The sequence below is a fragment of the Lytechinus variegatus genome, chromosome 19 (genome assembly GCF_018143015.1).
Source record: "Lytechinus variegatus isolate NC3 chromosome 19, Lvar_3.0, whole genome shotgun sequence".
Lineage (NCBI taxonomy): Eukaryota > Metazoa > Echinodermata > Echinoidea > Temnopleuroida > Toxopneustidae > Lytechinus > Lytechinus variegatus.
In genome coordinates, this window is record NC_054758.1 from 3,382,040 (window position 1) to 3,400,445 (window position 18,406).

Here is an 18,406-nt window from a genome sequence, read left to right on the forward strand (position 1 = left end):
GGGTTAAGGTGTTGGTGTTGTTATTGTAGGACTTTATCAAGGTATGGTTAATTCCAGTGTTATCATTGGATGATTTCAAGTGTAGCATTGGTGTAAGTTATTAGTGTTGATGTTATTCAGGGTTGTCACTTATCACCAGGGACCTTTAAGTGGTGCAAATATTATTGACCAACACCTTGCTTGGGTTTAGGGTGTCTACACTAGTCAGTTTTGAGGGTCTAAACATTGAAGATAGTTTCATATTATTTCATTTGTGAGCAGGGTATTTAATGCTGTTCAAGCAGGTGTGAGATTTCATTGAGTGCTGGTCAGAAATTTTGAGTAGTAGAAGATTCCAACCATTGTAGTGACAACACTGGTTTTAGTGTAGGAATTCATTGCTGTTGATTGAATCAGTATAAGTATATGCCTCTTTTCAATAATATAATAGTAATGATATCTGTGCATTTCATGACTGCACCAAATCTTTTTTTATACAATGGTTAATGTATGACTTCTATTGATCCACAATGATTAATTTCTTGTTACAATATTCCTCTTTTCTCTCAGAACCTTGAACGTCGTTGCCAGGAGACGGAAGAGAACCTGGATGCCAAGACCAAGGTCATCGAGATGCTCCAGGAAGAGATTGCTTCCAAGGAGAAGGCTGATGCTGATCTTCAGAAGAGCATGGCCTCACTGGGAGAGAAGCTCGGTATCACCAAAGAACAGATGCGAGCGATGCAAGAACAGTTTGTGGAAAAAGTGAGATGCTGGTTTGATGTCATGATGTTGGTTAAAGGTTCCTGTAGAAGTACATTAATCGTGCTTGTTGATTTATGTGGTTGGCATTGGGTTGACATTGTGTTGGAGGAGATGAGGAAATAAGTAATGGTGGTGATGATGGTGGTGGTGGTGGTGGTAATGATAATGATGGTGATGATGATGATGATGATGATGATGATGATGATGATGTCGACGACGACAATATGACGATGATGATGATGATGATTTGGATGATGGTAATGATAATCAACATTGATGAGAATGTGGTTTTGATTCTGTTGTGATTACATCTGTATATTTAGTTACTTGTCATCTATACTGTGGCTTTCTAATACATTTATGCAATGTTCTTCAGATTTCACTTTACTTTTGTTATGTCTATTTCAGGAAGAAGAATGGAACAAGGAGAAGGAGGAAATGAATACTAGATTAAAGGAAGCAGAGGAACTGAAGAACAAATTAGACTCTGAAAACAGCGAGAAGATGAATGCCCTCACTGCTCTACAGACAGCTCTACAACAATATGAAACAGCTTATAACCAAGCTAGCTCTCAATACAGCACTCTTGCTCAAAACTATGAACAAGTCCAAGCTGAGCTCAGAGAAGCCAAGTCTCAGCTCGATACCGCAAAATCGGAGAGTGAGGCTTCGAAGAAGGAGGGCGAAGAGAAAGAGAAGGATGGGGCTCAGCAGAATGAAAAGCTGAAGCAACGTGTTGGAGAACTGGAGAAGGACATTGAGGAGAGGATAGCAGAGTTAGGAAGGACTAAAGATGAGGTGGAGGAGTTTAATGCGGAGAAGGTTGGCTTTGAGAGAACGATTAAAGAATTAGCGGAACAGGTCGAAGAAGGGAAAGTGAAGTTTGACGCAGCGCAGCGAGAGTGTGCAGTTCTGAAGGATCGAGGGGAGGAGAGCGAAAGGACAGGTGGACAGAGGATAGTAGAACTCGAGCGAAGGATAGTAGAATTGGAAGGAGAAGTAGAAAATGGAAAGTCAAAACTTAGTGAATTGAATGACGACATTGCAAAGAAGGATGGGGAGATCAGAGATGTCGTCGAAGGGAAAGCTGATCTTGAGAAGAGGATTGATGAACTTGAAGGAGAGTTGGAGAAAGGAAGAACTGAATTGGATAGAGTGAAGGAAGAGAAGGAGAAGAAGGAAGAGGAGATTGCCGATTTTAAGGCCAAAGCAGAGGAGAAGTTCAACAAGTTGAAGAACCAAGCAAAGAACAAAGTGAAAGCCATGGAAGAAGAATTGCAGGGATTGAAGAAGGTGAGTCTTGTCACTATTTTTAAAGGTAAAAGTTTGCAGGAAACAATATGAGAAAGCCTTTAAAATTGAGTTTAATCACCGCCATATTATGATAGATCTAGATCTGGTAGGCCTACAGTACATTGAAATCGACTCATCTTTGTGAAATCATGAAATATTAGCTGAAAACCGATAATTCTGATAATAATAACCAACACAAAAAGGCATTTGTGGGACAGTGTATTATTATTGCTTGAATTTTTTTTTTATACAAACACTTAGGTGGTCATTTTATTGGATTGTAGAGGTTCTGTGGCTCATTGGATAAGTCTCCGGACTGTGAACCACATGGTCCGGGGTTCAAACCGCACCGCAGCTCTCGTGTCCTTTAGCGAGGCGTTTATCTACATTTGCCACTCTCCACCCAGGTGTAGTAAATGGGAACCCAGTAGGAAGGAATTCCTTGAATGCTTGAGCGTCCGATCAGGATAGCCATGCTAAAGCCGGGGTAATAGTATGCAGCGCTTAGAAACATTTGTATTATTGAGTGCTATATAAATTATGTTGCATATTATTATTTTTATTATTGCCCACGTTATCACTCTGGGCACTACATTATGAGACTACATCAGGAATTATATAGGGTATTATCTTCCTCAAAGCCAGTCAATGTATATTAGGCAAAACCATACATTAAATGGGAGTTTTGAGGTTTAATCCATGAAAAAAAAAATTTGCTCACAGCTTTGCTCATAACAATCCAATTGTTCACAAAATTATTTGTAACGGTATGACCAGCTTTGTGAAATGCCCCTGGTTTTCCTGGGAACTACATGTATTAAACACCTGTGCTTACTCTCATACTTTATTTGAATTCAAAGTTGACACTGTTTCTGTGAATGTAAACAAACCATTGGTTATACAATACATTACATATACAAAGATGAGACCTGTTCACACATGTATACAGACTGAAAAAAATACTTGTTTAATCGTAATAACTCGAGACAGATTTGAATGTGATTTTTAAAAACTTCATACTGATGTCTTCTACATGTACATATATGCATTAATATATGTTACAGCAGAACTGCTTGGCTCTGTAATACTTTTGCTTTTTATTCATAATTCATTAACATAACAAATTCATACTGTACATTAACAATACATGTGCATGTATGTAAATGAATACATTTTTGTGTGAGACTGAAAATTGTTATAGGTAAAGCATGTAAAATATTTAGTTTGGTTAAACTGCAGGTGCCAGCTATAATAAGCAGGAAGCTGCTTGAAATGATTGACTATCCTTTAAAGGTGAAGTCCACCTCAAAAAAATGTTGATTTGAATCAAGAGAGAAAAATCAGACAAGCACAATGCTGAAAATTTCATAAAAATCGGATGTAAAATAAGAAAGTTATGACATTTCAAAGTTTCGCTTATTTTCAACAAAATAGTTATACGAACGAGCCAGTTACATCCAAATGAGAGAGTCGATGATGTCACTCACTATTTCTTTTGTTTTTGTCGCCGCTTTTTCGACGGTGGCGCCGACGGCGGCGTCAACATCAAATCTTAACCTGAGGTTAAGTTTTTGAAATGACGTCATAACTTAGAAAGTATATGGACCTAGTTAATAAAACTTGGCCATAAGGTTAATCAAGTATTACTGAACATCCTATTAGAGTTTCATGTCACATGACCAAGGTCAAAGGTCATTTAGGGTCAATGAACGTAGACCATGTTGGAGGAATCAACATCGAAATCTTAACCTGAGGTTAAGTTTTTGAAATGTCATCATAACTTAGAAAATATATGGACCTAGTTCATGAAACTTGGACATAAGGTTAATCAAGTATCACTGAACATCCTGCATGAGTTTCACGTCACATGACCAAGGTCAAAGGTCATTTAGGGTCAATGAACTTTGGCCGAATTGGGGATATCTGTTGAATTCCCATCATAACTTTGAAAGTTTATGGATCTGATTCATGAGACTTGGACATAATAGTAATCAAGCATCACTGAACATTTTGTGCAAGTTTCAGGTCTCATGATTAAGGTCAAAGGTCATTTAGGGTCAATGAACTTTGGCCGAATAGGGGGTATCTGTTGAATTACCATCATAACTTTGAAAGTTTATTGGTCTAGTTCATTAAACTTGGACATTAGAGTAATCAAGTATCACTGAACATCCTGTGCGTGTTTCAGGTCAAGGTCAAAGGTCAATGAACTTTGGCCGAATTGGGTGTATCTGTTGAATTACCATCATAACTTTGAAAGTTTATGGATCTGATTCATGAAACTTGTACATAAGAGTAATCAAGTATCACTGAACATCCTGTTCGAGTTTCAGGTCACATGATCAAGGTCAAAGGTCATGTAAGGTCAATGAACTTTGGCCATGTTGGGGTTTTTTGTTGAATAACCATCATATCTCTGTAAGTTTATTGGTCTAGTTCATAAAAAGTGGACATAAGAGTAACCATGTATCACTGAACATCTTGTGCGAGTTAGAGTAGTATTCAAAGTCAGCACTGCTGCTATATTGAACTGCGTGATGCAGGTGAGACGGCCAGAGGCATTCCACTTGTTTATTGTTTGAATTATACAATATTTCAATTTTTACGAATTTGACGATTAGGACCTCCTTGCCTGAAGCACAAAATGTTAAAATAATGGAATTCCACGTGTTCAGGGAGGAATGAAACTTTATTTCACATGACATGATGAGAAAATAAAAATATTTCATATAATAAAATACAAAAGAAATAGTGAGTTAGTGATGTCATCAACTCTCTCATTTGGATGTAACTGGCTCGTTCATATTACTATTTTGTTGAAAATAAGGGAAACTTGAAAATGCTATAACTTTCTTATTTCATATCCGATTTTGATGAAATTTTCAGTGTTATGCTTGTTGAATTTTTCTCTTTTTATTCAAACCAAGTTTTTGTTGGGGGAGGACTTGTCCTTTAAACTTTACTTAATCTATCATTGTGTCCTTTTCAAAAACCAAAGAGAAATGCATAGATCTACATGTAGACCCAGTGATTCAAAGCTTAGTAATTGATTGCAGGATAGATTTTCAATTGATTGCATTGGTCTTTCACAAGTGGTCATGTATGAATCAAGTTTACGATCAATCACCAAGGTTCACAGTGTGTGACTGGGTCCTATTATCTGAAGGAAGCAGGAGAAAGAATGACATTAATTTCATTCAGCTCTTGTATTTTTTTATCATTATTCATAAATTGTGCAGTATACTCTATTCCCCCAAAATGAATTCTCTGGAAAAAAAATTCTCACTCTGTGAACAGAGTTTCCATTAGACTAGTTTTCTGGTATTGTAATTCAAATTGTACACATTCCTGTGGATCTAATGGCAGCTGTTAAAGACTTTGCCTAACATAGCAACTAGAAGTATTTGCACTTGATTGAACTTTGAAGTTCTTTTACATCGTCCATTCATTGATAACAGGTTGCTAGAATATCTTTTCATTGGATCAAATGGAAGAAGTGTTCCTCAGTTTGATATAAAGCATAACTTAGATTTAAAGGATTCTAAAACACCTGACATATGTGAAGTGCCCCTGCCCCATCTGAATGCACATGTGCTGTTGGTATCACCACGTTTTGTATTCCTTTACAGACAAATAATTGACTGTAAATCCGAGAGGGAGAGCTACTAATGTTGTGAAATATTTGGAATCTATGTGCTAGAGGGAACATGTGGACAGTTTGGATCATAGTCAAACTTGTAGAAATTGTATGGATATCTGGATGGCATTTAATGAGATTTATATCGTACACTGTATCAGCAATGGAAGGTCATTTCACATATGTATTTTCTCACATGGATCATCAGCAGATGGAGGTATGAGATTGGATGGGTGAAAGAGAGGAGGGAAGAGGGAGAAAAAGACACAGTCAACTGAAATAATGACAGACATATCAACTGTTGCTATATAATGTTTGCAATCTTTTGCAAATTTCATGTGAAAGATCAGTAGAATTCATAGCAGAAGCAGACTTGCAATTAAATATGTACATGTATGTGCAATTAATTGCAAAATTTGGAAAACTTATGATTTTTATAATAAAAATAGTATTCTGCAGTTGAAAGCTTCTTGCAATGTTCCAGTATTATACATGTACATATGTACATATACGACACGTGTAGCTCTGTAAAGACAGCATACATGTAGGTTAGAAATAGTGGGAGGGGATGCTGTACAGTAAATAAGGAAAATGGGAAAATATAGAGAGGGGGGAGAGACCGGGGAGGACTAGCACTCTAGGCGACACCGCAATACTTACCCGTGTTAAGAAACTGAGACTCCACTCACGCGCATTTGGGCAGCCCTAGCTTAGAACTAAGCTTTCTTTCCGTAAAAAATCTTTATTCTTATGATTCAATAAATGTTAATGAATATATAATTACTCTTAAATCGGTACTCACCGGTTCTTTTCTTGAATTTTCTGCCAAATTCCCACGCTTCTGGCTTCAATTCTGCGATGGATTCTGTTGCCATAGACAGCTACACATGCAACTCTATTTATAAATGGAGCGCCCCTTACGAGAGTTGTTAATGCCGCGGAAAAATTGTTAGGCATTTTGGCCTGTGGTCAAGGCGTTCTTTTTTCTATTTTTTTTATAGGTATGAGATCGAAATCACAGCGACTATTCACACTGTTCCATAATGATTCCGAAAGGAGGTGCAGCACCCCCCACCCACATGGGCGCAAATCCCAGGGGGACACTTCCCCCTAACCCAAAATAGTAGGGGCACATTATCAAATGTCCCCCTACTATTTTTGTTCTTTTATATATGATGGAAAGAAATAGGCCTACATCATTTAAATCGAAGTAAAACATGTATTTTGGACGAGACGACCTTCTTTTGGGGGTGATAAACCTTCCTTTTTTTTTTTTTTTTGTTAGTTTGTTTTTGTTTTTTTTTGCCTGTTTTCCAGCCCCTGGTCCCCTACCTTAGATTTCCACCCTTGCCTCCCACTACTCTTGATATTGTTTGCGAATCTGTTTTGTAAATTAAAGGGGAATTTCACCCTGATAAAAAGATGATGAAAATATGAGAAAAATCATTTCAAAATATCGATGAAGGTGTTATTTGACAAAAAATGGAGTTGATAGAATTTAGAATGCTTGATTTATTGTGACGTCTATAACGAGCAGTTGCTCTATCCTAAATATAAAATGCCCAAATTTCCCATTTTTAATGGTCCGTAACGACCCACTTTTTTCTTTTTGATAACAAGTATGAATTGATATAGGCCTACTAAAATGTACCATAAAAATCATTATCATGTATTTCTTGATATTTCATTTACTTTTTTACCATAATAATAGCTGCTTGCAAAGGCCTACGCCGTCACAAAAAAACCCGGGGGGCCGGGGGGGGGGCACTTAGCCTACATTGACGAGTGGATACCATGCGCGACCAAAAAAAAAACGTAAAAAGGATGTCCTTTTCACGATAGGGCACGTTACCTACGTAACGTGATAAGGGTGTCAAAAACACAAAAATAACGAAAAAAGGTATCTATTAATTCGCTAGGAAAACCGTCGTGTTTAGGGTCTAATTTGCGGGGATGATAAAACAAAATCAAAATGTTTTATAAAGGATGTCCTTTTTGCTCCAACACTTCGTGTTTAGAGTCCGATTTGCGCGAGGTGTAGAAGGTGGGGTCGTACTAAACCAAATAAGGTAAAGCCGACGACCGAAGGACCCGTAACAATAAAACATTCCTGTACTTGTTTAGGGGTTCATTTCAGGGAATATTTGCCAAGAGTATCGTTTTGTTTCCAATACTTGTTAAGGGTAGGGTTTCACACGCCAATACTTGTTAAGGGGTGCATTTTCAGAATATGGAAATTACGTGTTTAGGGTGCTTTTCGAGACCCCATGGTCGCGCATGGTATCCACTCGTGAATGGAAGTGGCCCCCCGGGCAAAAAAAAAATCTTACCTTTGAAAAAGATTGGTGGGGGATGGATTTTCCTCGAACGCATACCAATTTTTTTTCTGCTATTTTCATAATAAACTTTAAATGAATTCAACTTTGCACTACTTAATTTTTTCAAAGACAAAATAACAAAATTACATCTCGTCATCATCATCATCACCACTATCATTAGCATCACCATCATCATCACCACAACCGTCACCACAACCATCATCATCACCAAGATAATTTTCATCATCGTCATTGCCATCATCATCTTTTTTTTTCTTTATTTTTTCCCCATCCCTTCTTCTTTTTTTTTTCTTCCAATATTCCTCCTTTTTTTTTAGAGCGGCACACCGTCATGCTCCCTCACTGATTATCCGCCTCTATATGCTTGGTGTTGTATAAATTGGCGGATACCTGAATGAAATACTGAAGAGAAAATAAGGAAAGGGAAAAAGTAAGAAGAAAAAGAAGATGAGAAGAAAAAAAGAAAGCCAAACAAATGAAACAAAACAATGTCAAAATTTCGTAATAAAGTCTTCTACATGTACGTCAGTTTAATAATGATGTTTTCATTGAAATGAGAACAAAAAAAGAATTGAAACCATAGGCGGCGGAAGCGGGGACGTTCCCCCCTAAATTTGCTGTTGACCTTTTTTTTTTGCTTGTCAATTTATTTTCCTACGTCCCCCCTAAAATGTTTGGGTTGAGAGCCTTTTTTTTTGCTTGTCAAAATTTTTTAGGTTGTCCCCTCCTAAAATTTGGGGCTTCCGCCGCCAATGATTGAAACAGGACTACATTATAATATAGTGTAAAGAAATAGAGGGAAGCTCCGAGACAATAAAAAGGTTGAAAAAGAAAAAAATGTGAAAACACAAAGCTCTCACACTTTGAGCATAATAACAAATAATAACAAATAAGCGAGGACAAGTAGCTGAGGGACCCCCCCCCCCCCCCCCTCTCTCTCTCTAGTTATCTATCTATCTATCCGACTCGATTATATAAGAGAAGAATTTACTTATCAAAATATATGAGCAAAAAGCACGAGCTGATATTTTTTATGAATATTCAAAACTGATAGAGAGACGCAATCGAATTATTCGATTGCGACAAAATTGATGATCTGAGAATTTATTGTTTTTAGGAATTCATTAAAAGCATAAAGTTGATCAGCATTAAAATATGGCAGGCGCAACGCATGAGCTAAAGCTTTATAGGCATACACCGATAAAAAAATTTAAGTATTTTTGGTAATCATGAAAAAAATTGATATTTCATGAAAGAAAGCTCAAATCCCGAGGAGGAATATTCTTATGAATTGACTTTAAAAAAAACTGTGGTAAGCCCCATTTAATATTTGATTATAAGTCGAATAAAACTGTAAAAGCTGACAAACGTTCGCGTGATATTTGGCAACCTCCCCCCCCAAAAAAAAATAAATAAATAAATAAAAAAAAAAAAAAGTTTTTAACTATAATAATGATCGAAGGTAATTTTGTCTCGCGTAGAACTGGACAAATGAAAAAGATTGTCACTAAAAAAATGAAGGTAATTTTGACCCACGTAAAATTTGGCGAGCCCCCCCCCCCCCCCAAAAAAAAAGGAAAAAAGGTTTTAACAAGTAAAAAAAGGCTAAAAAGGAGAAAGAAGAGACAAGAATGATTATGAACGAAATATCCCCATTACAAATAATGCTGTGATCATCATAAGGGAGGGTCGCATAACTAGTATGAACAACGTATTTAATTCCAAAATATTTACTACAAATCTCAATAGGGGGATCGGGCAGAAATGCTCACCCCCACCCCCCCCCCCCCCCCCCCCCCCCCGATCCGCCACTGATTCCAATCAATAATGACATTTATCTGCAATACTGATACTTTGGAATCAAGATACTGAAGATTGATACGCTTTACAAAATTATGAACGTCTGACAAAAAGATAATCTACCGATCACCTGACCGATCAGCTGACCAGTTCGCGTATCACTTCGGAGTTGATCACTCGTCGCAGCTGTGTGGAACGCTCACCGAAAATCAACAAAAAGGGCCTGAAATGTAAGTTTAATGATAATATATTTTAATTTGAACTACTTATTAATACTTTTAATGTCTCCCAAACAAATGAAAGTCATATCACGTAACTCCAATTTGTATTAAGGCGTACATTTACCAAGTCTTGGGTTGGAAATCAGAACAGCATTGTCTAACACCCATATTTTTGGTAATGTCGCCTATGAGGTCCATACATGTTAATGTTTGGACCTCATTGGTACTAGGAGTGGAGGACTAGAGGGAGAGAGAGAGAGAATCAATCAATTCATCAGCTGTTCTGATTATCAGTATGGGCTGCCATGTGGAAATATTAATCAATAACTCTTGAGTGTTGGTGACGTTGCATTGGTTATTGTTTACTTGTCTACAATGTGTGATGTGGACATACACATGAACAATTACATGTAGAACACATACGTGTAATATTTTTCAATACAGCCTTTAGATAATTTCTGAGCAGTAATTCACCAGGGAATAACATGAAGTCAAATTGCAATGTGTGTTTGGAGAAAGAGTGTTTCTGATGGCATGGATCAAATGCATGGATAAATTGTTATTACTTTTGATGGGACATGTACAACAATGTCAACAATTTAATATAGAAAGTGAGTGACTGTTATTAAATATTAGGTAATATATTATGAAATTAATTGAAAAATTTCTATGAATTTAATACATTGCTATTTGCCTCTATAGCTATGGAAATATCTGTATTAGATGTACAAGTAAAAAACATGAATACGTACATGTAGTAACCTAGTAACTTTTAGTTTGTACAAGGCAGAGAACTATTTTTTGTATGAAAGTATAGATTTTGTTATATTTCTCCATTTCTTTGCTAAGTACACGTCATGGACACAATGGCCCATTATTCAACATGCAGAAGGCATGCTTTATACATATAATGCTGTATATTTATTTACTGTTAACACATGTACTATTATGTACATACATGTATATAGTTAACAAACACAAAATACATTTGGCAACTGGATATGCAATTTCATGCAAGTGAGAACGATTCCTTGTGATAATTTGGGCTATTCTTTACTTGGGTTTTTTACTTTTTTATTGTATTTCCATCGAAGGTATTTTAGGGGGTTCTTCAAAAATTCAGTTTGCTTCATTTGCTTGTTCACTACCATTTACATGTAATGTACAGTATCTGTCACTGCTGATTGTACATATATAGTTGTGTATTGTCCTTTTAATTGTTTTTTTTCTTTACTCTTTTACAGGTTGATTCCCTGGTCGAAGAGGTCAACGATCTGAAGAATAAGGTCGCAGAGCTGGAGGATGAGAAAGGAAATCTACAACTCAGACTTGTCGACTTTGAAGAGACCAAAGCCCAGATAGGTACTAAACAATAAATAATGTGATAGTAATTACAGTCTCAAAACCGATTTGGCTTTTAGTTCTGTGTAGACAAATACTTAAAGGTGGTGTCAAACTGCTGTCAACTCAGACTTGTCGACTTTGAAGAGACCAAAGCCCAGATAGGTACTAAACAATAAATAATGTGATAGTTATTACAGTTTCAAAACCAATATGGCTTTTAGTTCTGTGTAGACAAATACTTAAAGGTGGTGTCAAACTGCTGTCAACTCAGACTTGTCGACTTTTAGGAACCAAAGCTCAGATAGGTATTAAACAATAAATATTTTGATAGTAATTAGTTTCAAAATCAATATGGCTAATAGTTCTGTATAGACAAATACTTTAACTGTAAGATGGTGTCAAACTGCTATCAACTCAGACTTGTCGACTTTGAAGAGACCAAAGCTCAGATAGGTACTAAACAATAAATATTGTGATAGTTATTACAGTCTCAAAACCGATATGGCTTTTTAGGCTTGTACTGTATAGACAAATACTTTAATTGAAAGATGCTGTCAAACAAGAATGCCTCTATCATAAGATGTCTTGTTACAAAGTATATCTTATTTTAGAATTCAGTGAGGTGGAGCCAATTTATGGTAATTCTGTTGCCAGGGTTTTGAACCACATGAAGTAGAAAATTGTTGATATTAAATATTTATTTAATTGAGAGCTATATAAGAATTTTAGATCAATCTCAATTTGAGTTTGATTCAAATCTTACATCTTCAGTGAGATGGACCCAGGGTGAGAAAATAAACATGTTCTCAAAGTGTTATTGTGGGAAAGGGCAACAAAAGTAATATTTAATAAACATGATAATAATAATAGCTGGATTTATAAAGTGCTTTTTGCCAGAGGATACAAAGCGCTGCTATTATTACCCCGGCTATAGCTCGAGCTACCATCACCGGCGCTCAGTGCATTCAAGGAATTACTCCTGCCGGGTACCCATTCACCTCACCTGGGTTGAGTGCAGCACAGTGTGGATAAATTTCTTGCTGAAGGAAAACATGCCATGGCTATGATTCGAACCCACAACCCTCTGTTTCAAAGGGGAGATTCAGAACCACTAGACCACGACACACCCATCACAGAAGTACAGAAGGTTACATAATAATGTAAACATTCATAAACCCCAAAATTGTTAAGAGTGGAATGTCATCAATTTACATGAAATTAATGTTAATTTTTAAGTCATAAGACAATAATAATACAACTGCTCTGAAAACAATTGTCTGATTTTTCAACATTGAGTTGAGAATAGAAACATACCATTGCTCATTGTAACTTCATCTGTAATAACAATGTTTGGTGTGTTTTTTTCCAGAGAATCTTGAGAAGGTTGTGAGTCACAAGGAGGAGAAGTTAAAGATGGTAGAAGAGGAGAAAGGAGAGGTTCTAAAGATGATGCAAGAAACAGGAGAGGAGAAGATGAAACTGGAAGGGAGGATAGAGGAACTGACATCCCAAGTGGAACAAGTAAGTGAAGGGGAAGAGGATGGGGATGATAATGATTATGGTGGTGGTGGTGGTGATGATGATGATGATGACGGCAATGATGATTTTGATGATGATGGTGATGAGGAGGAGGAGTATCATCATGATGATGGTATTGATGGTGGTGCTGGTGGATTATCACTATTGAAAATTAATTTTTAAAAATCATCCATGTGCTGATAAGATTGAGTGAGATTCTTGATATAAATGTACTGTCTGTTACCATGGTAATTGACAATAAGTTGCTTGTCAGTGTTGATGTCCCGATGACCTCAATTAAACATTCTCTAACTGTAGAGATAACTTTCTATCATTGCTGTTTCGACCATGTCAGCTCAGGTGCTGATCTTATTGATAATTTGTAACTGCGGACTTTAAGTTTGACCTCAAGAAAAGATTATTAATGCTCTGATATAGCGACATACTTGGCCCATTGCATAACACACTGAACATTCTTTAATTGTTCTTTGGAACCTCCCTAGTTACGGCCACCACAATGTACAGTAATCTGAAGTAGGATTCATGTTTCCCTTTGGCTCTTGAAATAAAATCATTCTCTATTTCAACATCCCTTTCAAATCCAGAACCAAGTCAACCACAACCAGGCAGAACAGGACAAGATCAACGACCTCAGCTCCGCGGTCGACGACGTCCGCGCCAAGCTGGTCGAGGCGGAGGAGCGATGCGACCAGGAAGTGAAATCCAGGGTCAGTGTCGAGTCTCGTCTGGTGGAGCTTACTGACTTTAGAAAATCATCACAGTCATACATGGTCAGCATTCTAAAAGGAAACAAGAAATGCATGCTAGTCTGTTTGTCTTGGTGTCTGTCCTTGTGTGCATTCGGTGGTTTGTCTGTCTCATTGCTTTTGTATGCAGCAGAAGAAAGCCAAAGCATATCATCTGTTTGCATATCTTTTCCTTTCTCTTCCACCATCATAGTCTGTTAAAATAGTTGGACTTTACACCTTATAGATGCTCAATCATTTGTACTTTATGTCCCAATGTCATTGGAATGTTGACTTTACACATTTTGGCCATCTTTCTGTCACTTGCGATTTATAAATCGTTTTAACTAAATAGTAAAAGAGTTGCATGGTGTGTTCTGTGGCACATGAAGCTGACATTTTTTTTCTTATTAAAATGACTATAGCTTGCACGACAAATTGGTATTGGTATTTATTTTCCATATTACACTGTTAAAAACAATACGAGGTGAATGTATGTACATAATAAAATCAAAAGTATAGTGAGATGGCTGGATATACCCACTCAGCTTTGGTAATATAACAAAACTGTTCTTCCCTGGGGTCCAGAAAATATGTAACAACAGTTATTGTACATAACATGACATAACAACAGTTACTGTACATGACATAAAATAGAATTATACATAAGAAATAATTGAGCTAAACAATAATGAAAAATACCAAAAGGAAAAAAAAAGAAAAAAGATATATATCGACAAATCATCCATGATTAAGAATGGAAGGGCATAATTTCCATTGGGCCACTTTGAGTATTGGTAGCAAACCAGAGAGCATTTCATCAACATTTTCATCAGATGTCAGATCTGACATCTTTCCCTGATTATGATTAGCTAAGAGGCTTTGTTCTTATGATAACTGTCGGATAAATGAAACGCCCCCCGGATTAGTAAACAATTATTTAAAAGATTCTGAGAACCCATAAAAACCAATAAAGCTGTACGTCTCTTCAACTTGTACAGCCTATTAAGCAAACCTGTCCAATACTTAAAACCACTTTTAAATTGAATACTATTTTTTTCTGAGTTCAAACCCTCTACTTTTCTCAAAATCACTGTTTATGAGTTAAGGCCTTCTGTTAGTCAACCCTCTGATGTGCTAGAGACAGTGCATAGTGGATCAAAGTGCGTGCCCTTTTCTGTTGGGGTGTCTGTCTGTCTGCCTGCCTGTATGTATGTTTGTTTGTCTGAATGCATATGTTTACATGTTTAGATGATGTAATTTTGTCTATATGATCATCTGTGTGTCTCCTGTTCACATCATAACTCTTGTGTTGATCCCTGCTACGATATATGTACTGTCATTATGTCTGTTTATTAGCATGTGTGTGATGTTTGATTATTTCTCTTTTAGTATGTGCATCTTTATGTCTGTTATATCTAAACATACACTTAATGATCAATCTTTCTTTTTCTGTACCTTGCCCAAATGGTGTTGGGTAAAATAAAAATTACCATGGTGAAGCGATTATTGATATTGTAATTTGGTTAAGTAGCAATTACATATATATATTTTTTTTAAAAACAAATGCACACCTAGTTACCAATAATGCATATAGCATTTCCATTTATTTGAAAGCAGGATAAAAGAGCATTGTAGATTAAATGCCTTGCTCGCAGGCATAGCTGCCGCAGCCGGGGATCGAACCCCGGACTTTTCTCATGTATAGCCAGTCACCTTAGACCACTCGGCCACGACACCTCCCAGCAACTACATAGTTGCTGAAATAGGCAGTATTTTCACAGAGTTCACTTTTTAAAGTTTTGTTCACACTAAAACTTTTTGTTGATGAAACGAGATGAGACCCGATGGTCATTAGACAGAATGGGGGATTAGACCACGTGGGATAAAACTTGTTGCCAATTTAATGTTCTTTTTTTTTTCATTTTGTATCTTGGCCTGATATTACTCTATTTTTCTCTGCAATATATTTGACTCTCCAGTCAAATCTATAATTTCATTTTTAGTCATCAGTTCTCATTTTATTTTGTATAATCCATACTCTCTATTTGTGTTTCTCCATGTCACTACTATCTTTATGTCCTTCTTTTGTTACTTACTGGTATTCTTCACAGCCTTGGGAATGTTATGGGGGTCCTAATTTTATTTTTACCAAATTGATTATAATATGCAACATTCATATAGCTCTTTATAAAAATCATGTTAGTGCTTGAGAATTTAAGGAATTTCTTAGTATTGGGTTATCCATCTAATTGTAGTGAGTTTATTGGTTAAGACATTGTGTCACTGTGTACAGTGTACCAGGAAGCTTTTGCAAACATGACATATATTTTTAAGCAAAAGAACAGATTTGAAGACTGAAAATAAAATTCATTCAATGCAAGCTCAGCTATAAGGACATTTCAGACTGAGCATGTAAAGATGTCATTTTTATCTAAGTCTCTTTGCTCATTGCCTTGTTTTTGAAAGCTCCTTTTGATCGGGGAATGACAGTTGTTTTAGTTATGATAGCACAAATGATACTGTATTAATGCTGTTAGGCTCTATAATGGAAACTATCATCTTCTCTTGGCACATATAATGCATTTACATGTAATTCAATACTAATCAGTTCTTTTATCTGAATCATATTCCAAATGTATTAATACACTTATAACTCTTTCTTATTCATAACATGCATGTTTTTGTTCATGATAAATTTTCATATCTTGGGATGCTGATCATGTATTGACTATTAAGTGGAACCTCTTTCAGATATGATTTGAAAAAAGCTCAGCAAAATTTTATTTAAATGTTCACATATGGGAGAAGAAATCACACCGTTGGCACTAGTAAATGTGCATGTTATGCTTCAAAGATTGTTTTGTTCAATTGCCCAAAGTTTCATTGATATACCTGGGACACCAAATTGATTCTATTATGATGTGATAACTCATGTCATATGATGTAATCATTATTTTTTAATATGTTTTGAGTCATGATGAACGATGTCATGAGTTTGTCTGGAACTCTGGACTGATTATCATACACCAACTCATTTTTTTTTAAGTTTTGCTAAGTTTTTGAAAGAATTTAAGTGGTCTACATTTTTTTTGTTTCTTTGAAACAAACAAAAATGATTGTCACCCGCCTCTGCAACATTTGTATTGACATTGATGTTGCACCCAGCTGTCACTTAGCTTTGTTGTCAAACTTTTTTGTGCCATATCTGAACGAGTGTTAGATATATATATAATATGTATATTTTTAAATGCTGGTATTATTTAGAAATTTCTGAATTTACAATGTATGTGGTTCAGCACTCCAGCCTTTGACAAAGAAAGAAAGAACACTATTGAAATTGAGACCTACAAACCTTCATCAACAAAATTCATCTGTTTTCCCAGGAAGTACATTGTATGGTTTGGGTTTTCATATCGGTGATCCTATACTTCATCTGTCCTTACAGTATATCTCTTGATAGACATTCTCATTGTAAAATCATGCAATATTATTTTAGTCAGTAATTTCAGTTGGTCATATGCATGTCATTACCCACAATCCCTTGTGATAAGTACTTCCCTTGATATCCCTAATTGCATGTATCATAGATCATATATAGATGTGGATATAAATGGAGGTGTTCCTCCCCCACACCCACCCCTCCCGTCGACCTAACCTCCCCCCCAAAAAACAAAAAAATTATCTTTGTCTTGTTTGGTATAATTCATGCAATACACAAGAATCAATAATTCATATTAACTAAAATTTCAACTTACACCTTTTTAGGGGTTTCTCATGCCAATTATACTTCCAAACTAGGAAAATGTATCAGAATAAGTGTTTAATATCTTCAATCTTTTACAAAATATTACAGCATTTCTATTTGATCATTTTATTGTAATGGATGAAAAGAAAACCTTGTGGAAAAGACTGTTTTAATGAAACATTGGTTCAGTGTTAATGGGCTTTACCCACCATTAGCCAAGATGGAGGGGACTTGTTTTCATGAATTTATAGGGAATCTACTTGAAGAAAGATAATTTTTAAAAAAATCATTGGGTTTTTTTCAGGCTGAGCAGGATGAGAAGATAAAATCTCTTGAGGCCTCCTTGGAAGAGACTAATCAAAGATTGGCAGAGACAGAGCAAGCGAGGGCAGGCTTGGCAGAGGAGAAGGTTTCCACTGAGCTGAAGATGGTTCAATTAGAGGAAGAAAAAGATGGTAAGATGGATCGCTTCCTGTGAAATATTAAAACTTAGTCTTCATAATTTCATGTTGTTAAGGTGACCTCACACCTTACGACTGTTCGCGATCTGATTTTGGAACAAATCGCATTTTGCTCATTTTCTGAAAATGTGAATGGAACATATCATTTTATTTGAGGTTTAAGTTAATTTAAAGAATACTAATAACACCATTTGAAAGATTGCAAGCCTTTATTTTTGAGTAAAGTCCAAATTAGTTTCAGATCGTAGCCAATCGTATGACTGCTATGACGTCATTACAACTAGATAGTAAATTTGCTTTTATTCTAAGAAGGATGATAGCAAAATCACAGATTTGAACACAGGTATTTGTAAGATGATTTCGAACATTACACAGTAAGATATTCCAAGTCTCAATATTAGCATCAAATTCTACTGCGTATATTCCAAAATTGAGTCGCAGACCAATCGTGAGGTGTGCGGTCACCTTTACACATATAGTTGAGTCTGTAGAAGTCATCCATTCATAATAGCTTCATAATTTGAAGCAAATTTTCAGAACAGCAGATACAGAGCA

At 36.1% G+C, this 18,406-nt stretch overlaps 1 protein-coding gene across 1 annotated transcript in view; it reads left to right on the top strand.

Annotated features, from left to right (window-relative positions):
• The window catches only part of LOC121405942 (golgin subfamily A member 4-like), a 48,354-nt gene that overhangs the window by 11,097 nt on the left and 18,851 nt on the right, over positions 1–18,406 (top strand). Inside the window, 6 exon segments of the mRNA XM_041596933.1 lie at positions 550–744; positions 1,153–2,037; positions 11,279–11,396; positions 12,748–12,899; positions 13,502–13,687; positions 17,695–17,845. Of these exon segments, the coding sequence (XP_041452867.1) occupies positions 550–744; positions 1,153–2,037; positions 11,279–11,396; positions 12,748–12,899; positions 13,502–13,687; positions 17,695–17,845 (1,687 nt within the window).